Here is a 14,580-nt window from a genome sequence, read left to right as displayed (position 1 = left end):
CACTGAGCTACATCCCCAGCCCTTTTTATGTTTTTGCTTTGAGACAGGGTCTTGCTAAGTTGCTGAGGTTGGCCTCAAAATTGTGTTCCTCCTGCCTCAGCCTCCTAAATCACTGACATTAGAGGTGCGCACCACAATGCTTGGTTATTTTACACGGGCTTCACATGAGATCAGTTTTATTGATCTATATTTAAGTTCATTAACTCTTCACTAACTGTTAGTGATTGATTAGTCATCACTAATTGTTACTAACAAATTTAAGAGTTTTTGTTTCCAGGTATTTTTTCAATTCTAGTATTTCTACTTGGTTCTTTTATAGTTTCATTTCTCTGCCAGAATTCCCCATCTTTTGACCCATCCTATTTTTTCCTTATCCTATTTACAGTAGCTATTTAATGTCCTTCTCTGTTAATTCCAACACTTAGATTACCTGTGAATCTATTAATACATGATGTTTTTCTCTTAATTATGGATGATGTTTTCCTACTTCTATAATTTTTAAAAATTTTGGACATTACTGATAACACATTGTAGAGGTTCTGGATTTTGTTATATTCACTAATTGTCATTTTTTTGGTTTTGGTGTTTTTTTTTATGATGTGTTAAAACCTCTGGCACATCATTTTAATTGTATGGTAGCTAAGTTTTAGGTTTTGTTAGGACATTTTTATTTTAGCCTGTAATCCTGAATTTACTTCTAAAACATGGCCCTTTGAGGGTTTTCAGTGGAAAGTGCAAGGAATTTCCCACGCCCCAGTAACTTGGCAGGATTTGAACTTCAAATTATTTGCCCAGAACCAGGAAGCTGCTGAAGTCCCTTTGCCACTTTTTGTTTTTCTCCCTAGAGTATTATCCTCTATACAGGTTAGGAATTCATTTGTGTGTATATTTTGGATTTTCTCACTCTATGGCTCTCTACTTTCTGGATTTGCCTAATTTCCAGCTTGTGTTTTAGTCCCAATGCCAACACCTGTCTCTTCAGCCCTGTCTCTTTGGTGCACTCTGCCCCATGCACGTTGAGTGGTACTGGAAAGAGCACTTGGGGCAACAATATGCTCTAGAGAAGAGACGATAGTATTTTGGTTAATAGTAAGTATTAAGCTCTACTATAAATTAGTGACTTTGTATTCTGATCTATATCTCAGTCTTTAGAGTTATTTTTGTTAACCTAGCAACAAGAAACTGATAATTTTGAGGAAATTAAGTCAAATGTTTTGTATCACTAAGGCAAAAGATCAAAACCTGGATTTTAGTTAGTTTAGTATAACAATTCTTTATTCAATGACCATTAGTGGTCAACCAGCGAACTACCACCTTCTCACTCTTCAAAGCAATTCCAATAGAGATTGTGATTTTTTTTAATAAAAGTTAGAAGCAGCTATTTAGAATATCAAATGGTTAATTCAATCAACTCTTAAATTTAAGTAGGAGTTGCTTCAGTAAACATGAAAGAGTGGATTTAATTTTTTAAAAATTTTTTCAACCAGAAGATAAAATTTGTCCAATGCTGTCTTTTTCTCAATGTCAACTTCCTTATATTAGCCAAAAATTTCAAGAAATGAGAACAATATTTATATTTACAAATTAAAGTGCCCAGGGTAGTAAATAATATGCTATCAGAAGGAATTATGAAACCAACTTTCCATTTTCCTTAAAGAACAGAAGCAGGGACTCCAATGATTAACAGAAACATCAATTTTAAATGCACTGATTTTTTTTAAAGCTCAGCTTTAAAAAAATTTTTTTAAATGCACAAAAGTTTCACATAAACTCTTACAACTGACCAAATATTTTATGTTACTCTATGCCATATTAAAATCCAATCAAAAATAAATCTCAAGTTAGGATTCAAGGGAGACTGGCAGGAAATGTAAAAATAATTTGGTAAATATTAAGGATTTAAAATTACTAAAGAACGTTACCAAAATTATTATTTAATTTATACATTTTATAATAGATAAAATAAAGAGAATATTTTTAACAGTTATTTGATACTTCTTTCCTTTTAGTAAAAGGTATGATCTCCTTATAACCCAGGCATTATCTTATGATTCAGTGATTATGACAATGATAACAATTTGATATTTCACTTCTAGGTTAATCCCAAAATTGGTTTCGTTTTTTCATAGGCGATACAGCCGATGCCTACTGCAGGAAGCAACTTTATGATGTTAGGGGTGATACCCCTGTAAAATCCTCTTTTTCCTTCTTTCTTATATATTTCTTGGATGAGCTGAATCATAGGTGTTTTTTCTTGTTCCACCAGAGCTATAAGTTTAAAAAGATCAGTATAATTCAGTATTTAATATTTATGTATTAAGATAGTTCAATGATAAATTAGAATTTACAGAAGTTGAAATTACTTCAGAGTATGCTTCTCTCCCTTCATATAGAATAGTCCTGTGCTGTTCAATATGATATCTACAAGACACATGTAGCTACTGAGATTTAATTAAAATTAAATAAAACTAAAAACTGAGCTCCTCAGTCACATTAGTAACATTTCAAGTGCATGAGAGTCAACCACATATGATTAGTGACCACTGTAGTAAATAGTACAGTTACAAAATATTTCCATAACTGCAGAAAGTTCTATTGAAAAAGCTGAAAGTTTTCACAAAGCATCTCCAAGGAGCATTTGGAATTAGATATGATACAGCTAGTTCGATAGAAGAATGGATGTGTGGTGGAATGGAGAGGGAAATGCAATATAAATTAAATGCAATATAGATTAAATATGCAATATAAATTAAATCCCAAGGCCTAACTAAAAAAAAAAGAGGAAGAAAGAGAATGTAAAAGAATCTCACATGCCATGTAAACTCCTTAAATGGTTCACTCAAGAAGATTATGGAATAATGTGAAGTTGTTTGTTTTATTTTATTTTATTCTTTAAAAGTCATAAAGGTATTTTATTAAAATCTAGATTTCACTTTGAGAGGAACAAAGCAGATATCATCCTTCTGATTAATGACCCCTCCTTAAGTAGACTGAATCAATGTAAGTGAGTTCAGTTCCACAAATATATTAAGTTCCCGATGTGGGACATGATGGTGACAGCAGAACCAAGAAGAAAAAAACTTTGTTTCTATGGGGTAATCTTTGATTAAGTTTGAAGGGACAAAACCTTTTCTATTGTTCTACGTGGTATTTTTGAATCTAAATAAAAACAAAAACTCCTCAATGAGATCATCAGTTACTGAAGAAAATGTGGAGAGTTCCAAAGAGAGCTTTGAAGAAGAAATAAAACCTACAATTCACAAAAGGCTCTAGTCAATTAAATTATTATTTCAAATTTCATGCTTTAAATTAGAAAGTTAACTTTTGCTTTATTTATAAGTTTTTATAAGTTCTTCTGTTTTTGAAATCATTAATTTACACTTATTTAAAACATACTACTTAGTTATTACTTCATTAAAAAGACAAAACTCACCGTCAGCCTGCATGCGAGTTCTAATGAGATACAGAGGGAAGCTGACTAACTGACCACAAGTGTGAGACAATGTACTACAGGCCAGCAAAATTATTACCCCAGGGTTTACAGAGTCTTCTGCATAGTGCTTCAGCCAATGATTCTTCAAAAACTGGCAGAGAGAGAATAATAAATATCCTTTTAACTACTATGCAACTCTAAGATGAATAAACTTTAGTACAGAGGGGCTACTGCACTGACATATCAAGGACAGGATGCACAAATGTTTTCAAATAAGTAACCTGAATTTTGATATTTATTTTATTTATTTTTTGTTTTTTTTTTTGGGGGGGGGCATTTTGTTTTGTTTTCCTTTGCTTATTTATTTTGGTTTTAAAGATAGAGACCAGAACAAAGTTCTGAAGATTCTCAGAGATTAACAAAATATTATAGAGAGGAAGACTGCACAATCTACTACAGGTTAATTAAACCACACTTTCTCAGTTTTTAAGAGAGACTCTCTTTCCAAATTTTCTTTTCCTTGAATAAAAGTGGCTGGAAAAAATATTTATAAATAATAGACTTAAAACATCACTGAGTGCTTTTAGAACTATTCATTTATAAAGGGTAGCAGCTACTTTATTATTACGTACTGACAATTATCCAAATGTAGAATTTGATGTTTTGAAAAATAAATTCCATAATGTCTTTCCATGGTACACACTTATTACAATCATGTAACAATAAAAAGAGAAGTGGTTCTCTCTCTCTCTCATCTCTCACTCTCTCTTAAAAAAAAAAAAAAAGAGAAGTGGTGCACTGGTATGAAAGCTACAGATATTAAACTGTAGACATAAAAGAATGGAGAAAGCCCATTCCGTCTATTGATACAGAAGCAACACATTTATTTTAATAAGATCACAGAAACCAGGAAACACAAAGGAAAGGAAAATATGTGCCATAATATTCATACTCTAAACATCTACAAAAATATAATTTATTTGTTATAGTGATAAATGAGATGAGCTATTTTTCACATGATGGAGGTACTACTTGCCAAAAATAATACAGGCCTATGCCTAGAAAGCTCTCCTTTCCATATTGAGAATGAAATCTGAGTTATTCTAATCATACACTCCCACCTAGTTCTTACAAACAAATGGTGAATGTTGTTAAAAGGATTTTCCTGAGACAGATGTAGGAAATGACCAGCTAAAAGGGAGTACCCTAGAGTCCTGCCTCATCAGGACAGCACTGTCAGGATTTTTAGCCTATCTCCATACTGGCTCTCATTTCCAACCCAGGTATTTCTCCCCTCAGGTCTAATCTTCCTAGATGGCAATGATATGTTCGTGTTCTCAATCTTACCTGCACACAGATTCTTCTGGGTAGTCAAAAAACCTGGATCCCAGACCTCTCCCTGGGATGATTAAGTCAGAAAGTCTCAGGAAATAGCTCAACAATCTTATTTTTTAAAAGATCTACATATAGATGATTTCAATTTTGCATCCAAGGTTGAAAACCACTATATTATTGGAATATCTATCTATAATCCTTACCAAGAAGTAATTCACCAAAAACAAACTAAAATTATTAGTTATTATTATTTTGTTTTATATGTAAATATAAAATCATTTTGTTTTATATGTAAATATAAAATATATATGCAAATATAAAATAACTTATATATGTAAATATAAAATCTTATATTTTATATTTACATATAAAACAAAAATAAAAACATTCAGTTCACTCCTCAGTCAAAAGCTGCTTAATGAAAAGTGATTTATAATCATGTTTTTAGAATAAAAATCTGTTGTGCATATTCTCAAATTTAACCCATAACGTCACATTTTGAGAATGAACTCACCTCATAAACAGCAAGATCTATGCCTGCATAAGGTACAATGCCCAGCAAGTTAGGAACATAGCCTTTAAATAAAGCTCGGATACCCTCTTGTTTCAGAAGCTTCATGCCACAGTCGACAATCCCTGAATACTCTCCAGTGTTTGCCACAGCCAGTCTAGTCTTTATTACCTATATATGAAAGAACATAAGAAAAATATATTTATTAGATTCACTCTGCTAATCTAGCAAACTAGTGAGGCTTATTGTACCATGATGTTTACAAACTTTTATAGAAACCAAAAAAGAAAACAACCATAAACAATAACTATAATTTTCAACAGCTAGGTCTTAATTAGCAACAGCAAATACATTAAAAATATTCAAACAAGAAAATTAAGCAGTGTGCCTTTAATGTGCTATAAGGCAACATGTTCTGAAACAAATTCATTTGAAATAAAAAAAAAATATGTGGCCATGTTAAAGTGAAAAACCAATAGAAAAAAAATCTATATATGCTTAAAATGTACACTGAGGGAAATAGTAAGACCTATAATATATAACTTAAAATAACTCTGGGCTCTTAAAGTGGTGACATCACAGAAACTACAAAGACAACAGCAGGCTCCAGCTGACTCTGTAAATATTCCCAAGCCAGATACAATTCTAATAGTCTCATTCCTTGTCTTAATTTCCATTAACTTAATTAAAAGCCACTCTATACATGCTTGGAGAAATTGCTCTCCCAAACAGGGAAGACAAAAGAGTAAATTTTGTCTTGTTTGGGCAAACTACATAACTTGGTGGGGCTGCCTCTGTGCCATCAATAGGAAGTCTTTTGCTTCATGAATCTTTCTGCAGAACCCATTCTTAAAATTTTCTGTCTTCTCCAAGGAAGTGTGCTTTCCTCTTACACAAGTAAATTGTCACTGTCATGCTTTTATTTTCTCTTCTTATTCCCTAAATTAATATCTCAAAAGTTTTTTCTCAGCATTAAAAAAGAAAGAAAGCAACAAAACAAAACCCTTGCATTTTCCTTAGGCAATCTCATGGCTTCAATTAACACCTCTCTGCAGATGGTATGCCAAGATTCGAAATCTCAAGTCTCAGTATCACATTTGCAACTGCCTGCTGAAAATAATAACTTGGTTGTCCCACCAACTGCTACAATTAAATAAATGTAGATCTGATCTCATCTGGTTCCCTTCCTCATCCTCTAACTCTATTAGGACTCTAACCTAGACATAACTCTTCTAACACTCAGGCACACAGCCCACAGACTTTTTCACTTTCTTCCTTCCATTTTTTCCTATTTTCCATTTTTCAAGTTGTCCATTCTCACAAGAGCTCTAAGAGGAGTCAATTTTCCCTATAATTTGAGCTCTTATTATCATTTCCCTGACTGAGGGAATGATCTCTCTAATCTCTTCTCAAAAAAAAAAGTGAGACAAAGAAAAAGAAAAAAAAATGGATACAATAACTAAGATCACATTGCAGGCTCCAAAGTCTTTAATGGCTTCTAATTTTTTGAGGAATTAAAGTTAAATTCAAGAGGCTTTCCTATTGGGTCCCAACCCTTCACTTAAAAGTCCAGTCCAAAACTAAACACACTGACATTTTTAACCTCCATTCCTTTGCTCAAGCTGTTATGTCTGCCTAAAATGCCTTTACTCATAATCCTTGCATGCCAAATTCTAAGCCATGCTCACACATTTTATTCCCCCCTTTCATGAAATCCCTCGCTAAAAATAATTTCTCCCTTTTGAGTTTCCATAACATGGTATATGGATCTCTCTCCTAGAATTTACTGTTTCTATTTTGAATCATCATTAATGATGTATTTATTTTCCCTTCTACTATAAATTACATGATCAAAATCCCTGACTCTTTTCTGGATCCTGTATAACAGCTAGCTAAGTAAAACAGCTAAACTTAGTGGGTACGCTATCCAAATTTCCCTGATTACTAAACAAATGATTCTATCCATCCATCAATCAAACAATAAATTACTGTTTATCTTCTTGTCTATCTCCAATACTATCTTTGTTTTAAAAAAACACTGAGTTCAAGTAACATGAGATATAAAACCTGTAGCTATAAAACAATTTATTACATTATTATATAAAATACTTATCTGGAATTCATTCATAAGAAGTTACAGTTTGCATTAAAACATGGTTTTAGTTAAAATTTTATAATAATACATACCTCCATGGGGTAAATACAGGTCTGGGCAGTTGCTCCAGCCAATGAACCAGCTATAAATCTTTCAAAAATTCCTGTTTTAGAACCATCAAAACTAAGCCATTTCTTAAACTGTGCAAACAAAAGTATTAAAATGTATAGTATTAATGAAATGTAATACATCCCTTTCTAAATTTATAACATTAATAGTATAAATTTATGTTAAAACATATATCAGATAACTGACATTAGCACAACCCAGTAGAATACCTGATTCCAATTACTTGTATTACAAAGTTAAGTAAGAGTCCTCTATTCAGTCTCCTTTTTCCTTTTTCTTTGTGGAATAAACTAATAGGAGTGTTAAATTACTTAAGCACATTCATGAATGTGTTATTTCATATGTGGCATGCAAATTACACAAAGGGGACAAGGATTGTATTCTTTTCTCCCCCTGATACTGGTGATTGAACCCAGGGGCAATCTATGACTGACTTACACCTACAGACTTTGTTTTTTAAAGACAGGATCTCACTAAACTGCCCAGACTGACTTTGAACTTGTGATCCTTCTGCCTCAGCCTCCTGAGTAGCTGGGATTAACAGGCAGACACCACCATGCCTGACAGGATTGTACCTTTTATCACTTTTTAGCATCATGCTTTACACATAGAAAACACTTAACATTGTTTGGTTACTGGATAATCAAGAACAGTAACATGAGACGCTCTTTTTGTTATAAGGCATAGTTTATTCCAGTTAGCTCAAATAATGGGTAAGCTATTATAAAAACATGTAGAAAAAAAGGAAAACAGAATTCTAAACCTAAAAGTGAAGTTTTAACAAGAACTAACGTAAATCATAACACATGAATGGAATATGTAATTTAAATGAGAAATGAACCATGAACAAAGCCCACCCCCTTTCATGTTCTTACAAACATATCTTCAGTATATCACTCAAACCTATTAAAATTCTCATGTGTCCTGGGAATCCCCCTATCTTCAGAGAACCAAGCAATCATTAGAGGTTAGGGCATGAAAGGAAAAGGGAATGACTAGACTTTCCTGACAAAGAAAGAGGGCTTTCAGTGGGTAGAATAAAAGTAAAAGTCTTTGAAGGGGTTGAAGAGAAAGCCTGAACATAAGCTTAAATATCTGACTTTACCACCTACTCTAAAAGAGCCACTTCATTCAGTTGAAAACCAAAATCGACTACCAGAAGCTGCTGAGGAACCATCTAAAAAAATTTTTTTTACAGATGACCTTTGGGAACACTTAACATTGTAGCCCTTCCAAACAGAATGACACGAGAGTAAATGTAGCCAAGAAGAACCTAACTTTTACACTTAATGGTTTTATTTCAATACTTCATATATTTTAATAAACTTACTTATGTGAATATAATTTAATTTTAAAGTATTTGGGAAATATATTTAGTACAGTTGTGCCTGAAAAAAGGAAAGAAAAATTAATTTTCCAGTTTTACAGATGCTTCCAAAATTCTAAAGATTGATTAATCCACAGTTACTCAGCTGCAAAATATTACTTCTGATCTACAGACTTTGTATATGAACTATTAAATCCATTAGATTGACAACAATTCCTGCCACCTACTTATTTCCACATTTTTATTGGTGTATTATACTTGTACATATTGATAGGCTCTGTTGTTACATATGTGTACATGCATACAATGTAACAATATAATTTGGCCAGTGTCACCCCCCAGCACTTCCACCCTCTCTTTTTGCCTCTTGCCCCCTGGTCCCTTTCCTCTACTGATCTCCCTTTGATTCTCATGAGATCTGCCCCCACCTTTCTTTTCCTATTCTTCTCCAGCTTCCACATATGAAAGAAAATACAGGACCCTTGACTGTGTAAGTTTAACTTATTTTGCTTAACTTGGTGGTCTCTAGTTCCATCCATTTTCCTGCAATTAACATAATTTCATTTTTCATTATGGCTAAATAAATCTCTTTTTTTTCTTTTTTTTTCCTTTTTTTATTGGTTGTTCACAACATTACAAAGCTCTTGACAAATCATATTTCATACATTAGAATCAAGTGGGTTATGAACTCCCATTTTTACCCCAAATACAGATTGCAGAATCACATCGGTTACACATCACATTTTTACATACTGCCATATTAGTGACTGTTGTATTCTGCTACCTTTCCTATCCTCTACTATCCCCCCTCCCCTCCCCTCCCATCTTCTCTCTCTACCCCATCTACTGTAATTCATTTCCCTCCATGTTTGTTATCCCATTCCCCTCATAACCTCTTATATATAATTTTGTATAACAATGAGGGTCTCCCTCCATTTCCATGTGATTTCCCTTTTTTTTCTCCCTTTCCATGTTTTATTTATCCATTCATCTGCTGATGGACACCTAAGCTTAGTTCCATAGTTTGATTATTGTGAACTGTGCTGCTATAAACATGGGTATTCATGTATTTCTGTAGTATGATGACTTTAATTCTCAGGATAAATACTGAGGAGTAGTGTAACAGGGTCATATGGTGGTTCCATGCCTAGTCTTTTAAGGATCCCCCATATTGACTTCCTAGTGGTTGTATTAATTTATAATCCCACGAAGAGTGTAAAAGGGTTCATTTTTATCCACATCCTCCCCAGTGTTTATTATTTTTTGTATTCTTAAAATATTTTCCCATATTTTTATTTGTTCTTTTTAGATATACATGAAAGAAGAGTATATTTTGACATATTATACATACATGGAGTATAGCTTATTCTAATTAGTGTCCCATTCTTGTGGTTGTACATGATATGGAGTTACAGTGGTCGTGCATTCATATATGAACATAGGAATTACTTGTATTCTTGATGATTGCCATTATGACTGGTGTGAGATGAAATCTCAGTGTAGTTTTGGTTGGCAATTCCCTAATTGCTAATGATGTTGACCATTTTTAAATATATTTGTTGACCATTTGTGCATTTCTTCTTTGGATGATGTCTAACTCATTTTCCCATTAATTAATTGAGTTATTAGATTTTTTAGTGTAGAGGGTTTTTTTAATTCTTTATATATTCAAGACATTAATCTTCTGTACAAGAGTAGTTAGTGAAGATTTTCTTCCATTCTGTAGGTTCTCTTTTCCCATTCCTAATTATTTCCTTTGCTGTGTAGAAGTTTTTAATTTGATGCCATCCTATTGATTAACTCTTCTGCACCTACTCTTAAAGAACTAATTTAATGAGAACATCATTTTCTTACTCAAGGATTTATCTTTTAAGAGAACCAGGTCATATGGGAAAGCAGTCAATATTCCTCTGAATGACAACGTGACTCAAGTATTTTGTTATAGTAACAGAAAGCTGTATTTTCTAATACAGAAAATAGGTACTGAGAAATGAGACCATTGAGAATTTTAATAGGTAGATTAGAAAAAATGTAGAAAATCAACTCAAATTAAAGACTTAAGACGTAAAACTAAAATTATTAGAGGAATATCTTCTTTTTTAAGTGATATATCTTTATTAAAGTTGAATTAAAATTAAATGTTTCATATAAAACATTGGAGAGAGCTTCTTGATATTGATCACAGTAATGATTTTTCAGATATGACCTCAAATTACAGGCAACAAAAACAAAAATAAACAAGTAGAATGTTATTAAACTATAAAATGTATGCACAGCAAAAGAAATAATCAACAAAGTGGATTTAAAAAGCAAAATACAGAGTAGGAAAAAATAAACACAAACCATATATTTGATAAAGAATTAATATCCAAAATATGTAAGGAACCACTATAATGCAATAGCAAAAGATACAAATAATCTGATTTTAAAATGGACAAATGTCTTGAATAGACATTTCTTCAAAGAAAACATACAAATGGCCAACAGTTGTATGAAAAGGTGCACACCATTCATCATCAGGGAAATACAAACTCAAACTACAAGGACATATCTCCTCACAACTGTTAGAATGACTATTATCATAAAGTCCAAAGATGACAATATGGAGATTCCCATAAAAACTAAAAATATAACTACCTTTTATTTTACTGGTTTTTTATTTGTTTTTAGATATTCATGACAAAAGGATATATTTTGACATATTATATATATATGGAGTGCAACCTATTATAATTTTGATCCAATTCTTGTGGTTGTGAATAATGTAGAGTCACAGTGGTCATATATTAATATATGAGCATAGGAAAGTTATGTCCGATTCATTCTACTCTCTTTCCTGTTCCCATTCTCCCTCTCTTCTCTTTGTCTAATCCAATGAATTTCTATACTTCCCCTTCGTACCCTTCCTTGTTATGGGTTAGCATCCATATATCAGAGAGAACATTCAGCCTTTGATTTTTGGGAGACTGGCTTATTTCACTTAGCATGACATTCTCCAGTTCCATCCATTTACTGGCAAATTCTTCTTTATAGCTGAGTAGTATTCCATTGTGTATATATACCACACTTTCTTTATCCATTCATCTGTTGAAGGGCATGTAGGTTGGTTCCATAGCTTGGCTATTGTGAATTAAACTGCTGTAAACACTGATGTGGTATGCTAATTTTAAGTCCTTTGGGTATAAGTCAAGGAGTGGAATGGGTCAAATGGTGGTTCAACCCCAAGTATAACTACCTTTTGATCCAGTAATCATACTTCTGCATATATATATCCAAAGGAAATAAAATCAGTATCTCAAAAAAGATATCTGAAGTTCTGTGTTTATTTCAGCATTATTCACAATAGCCCAAATATGAAAGAAACCTAAATGTCCACTGATGAATAGATAAAGAAAACATGGTATATGTACAACACAATTATAAGATACATAGAAAATTTAAAAGACTGAATTGTCTTTTAAAAGAAGTAATCCTGCCATTTTTAACAATATGAATGAACTTGGAAAACATTATGCTAAATCAAATAAACCAGATGCCAAAAGACAAACATTATTTTGTATGTGCAATATGAAGGTAAAATAATTGTTGGCAAGAGGAAAAATGGGGGGATGTTGATCAAGGGACACAAAGTTTCACTTATACAAGATGAATGAATTTTAGAGATCTCTTATATGACAGTGAATATAATTAACAATATTGTATTGTACACTTGAAATTTGCTAAGAGGATAGATATGTATATTAAAGTAATAAATGTACTCATATATTAAAACATAAATTATGTTTATGCCATAAATAAGCTATTTTAATTTTCAATTACACATCAATAAACCAGAGGGAGAAGACAAAAAACAATATAAGAAATAATAGCATCACTTGATGTCAAAGAATCAACTAGTATTTTTTTTTAAGTTAAATAAAAGTTTACAGGAGAAATTCATGTGATTCATTGTGACATTTCTAAAATGATTTATGTACAGAAAAGAATTAATTCAGCATGCCAGAGAGTGGTGTCCCTTGAAAGTCCTGTTTGCGAAGTTCTCCCTTGGCTTCTATTTGGGAACTTGGATTTGGGGAGGGTTCCCATCATTCTCTGTCAAGAATGGCTCACTGTGCATAAACTCTTTACACAGACAATATAATTTATGCTGAATGCCTGCTTGTTTTGGTACATGCTAGGCAGAGAGACCAGCCCTAATAAACCTTGGGCACAAAGACTCTAACGAGTTTCTCTGGTAAAGATCATTTTATATGTGTTGTCACAATTCATTGCTGAAGTAATCAAGCAAGAGCTCTGGAAAAGGACCCTTGAAAGCCTACTTCTGGTTTCCTCTGAACTTCATCCCATCCACCTTTGCTCTTTGTCAATATTGCTTTGTATCTTTTCATTGTAATAAATCAGCTATCAGGAGGTCTATGTGCTAGAGTCCTGGAAGAGCTCTTAACCCCGTGAAGTGATGTACCCTGGAAAGGCTAGCAGTAACCAAAATGAGGCCAAAGATAAGAAGTGGGAAACCTGCTGCTTTCTCTAGTCAAGTCTTGTTCTAAACAGGGAAAGTGTGTCCATGGTTGCTTATTGCCAGTGTAGCAGACTAGAAAGAACTGTGAAGCCAAAGTCCTAATTAATAATGAACAGTGCATAATTGGAGCACTCTCTGTGTTGTCCTGTGTCACCATGAGTAGTGAGGATGGCAGATTGATGACTTAAGGTCTAGGCCATTTTTTCCCACCTGTATGTGATATCACAAATAAAACCTATATGTTTCTGGTAACAATAAGGAATACACAGACTTCCCTGCTTCTTTTGTACTTTTATAACATGCTGTTTTTGTACACTAAATTGGATGAACCCTCCTTAAATTTCAACATCTAATTTTTAAAAATATTTTTTAGTTATTGATGGACCTGTGTTTTATTTATTTATATGTGGTGCTGACGATCAAACCCTCACACATGCTAAGCAAGCACTCTACCACTGAACCACAACCCAGCTCCCAACAACTAATTTTGATAGAAGTAAAGTCTAAAAGAGCAGATCAACTATTTCTATCTTGTTTACTCATGTAGCCCCAGACTACAGCATAAGACCTTGCTCACGGTAGCCACAGAATAAATATCGGAATCCAGGAAATTGGCAAAATTCAAAACCTATTGTAAGCAAGATTTTATACATCTGCGTGCTTCCTGATATCACGTTATATTCAGGACTACTAACTTCAACTGGATCCTTTGTACCCAGCAATCTTATTTCCAATTTAGGGTACAAAATTTCCTCTCTAAGCACTTTGATTGTCATATGCTAAAAAATTTTTTTTTAAAGAATTACTACAAGGTATACAATTAAGATGAAAAGTTTGAGCCACATTCAAAGCATTCTTGGGCACTTATGTGACACAAATAACATATAATATTCAAAAGTAAATATAGTTTATCTCAAAGTAAATTACCCAAGCCTCTGAAGTAAAATCCTAAATTAGATTAACACATTTTTTAATTCAATGTATATTTCTCATCTGTTATTCACTTGATTAAATTGAGATTAATCCTTTACTTAGTAATAAATGAACTGAAACATTCAATTCCACAAAACATTCACATTATTTAAAGGAAAAACCAATTATGAAATGTTTTTAATGTCACATTATGACAGTGAAATTAGAAGAATTACTAACAAACATCAGTTTTGATGATATAATGTTATCCATGCAGCCTTTCTTTGTAGATAATAGCAATATGCAATCAAACAGTCAT

At 32.7% G+C, this 14,580-nt stretch overlaps 1 protein-coding gene across 1 annotated transcript in view; it reads right to left on the bottom strand.

Moving 5' to 3' along the window:
* Positions 1-2,092: 2,092 nt before the first annotated feature.
* LOC308656566 (mitochondrial adenyl nucleotide antiporter SLC25A24-like) overlaps positions 2,093-14,580 on the bottom strand; it is a gene marked incomplete at both ends in the record, with an annotated part of 69,470 nt that continues 56,982 nt past the window's right edge. Inside the window, 4 exons of the mRNA XM_081307795.1 lie at positions 2,093-2,268; positions 3,434-3,584; positions 5,283-5,450; positions 7,467-7,574. Of these exons, the coding sequence (XP_081163921.1) occupies positions 2,093-2,268; positions 3,434-3,584; positions 5,283-5,450; positions 7,467-7,574 (603 nt within the window). The remainder of the gene's footprint in view (positions 2,269-3,433; positions 3,585-5,282; positions 5,451-7,466; positions 7,575-14,580) is intronic.

This window comes from Spermophilus citellus (genome assembly GCF_964194105.1).
Source record: "Spermophilus citellus genome assembly, chromosome: 9".
Taxonomy (NCBI): domain Eukaryota; kingdom Metazoa; phylum Chordata; class Mammalia; order Rodentia; family Sciuridae; genus Spermophilus; species Spermophilus citellus.
Note: the sequence above shows the minus strand (reverse complement) of the source record. Positions and strands in the feature narration are given on the sequence as shown.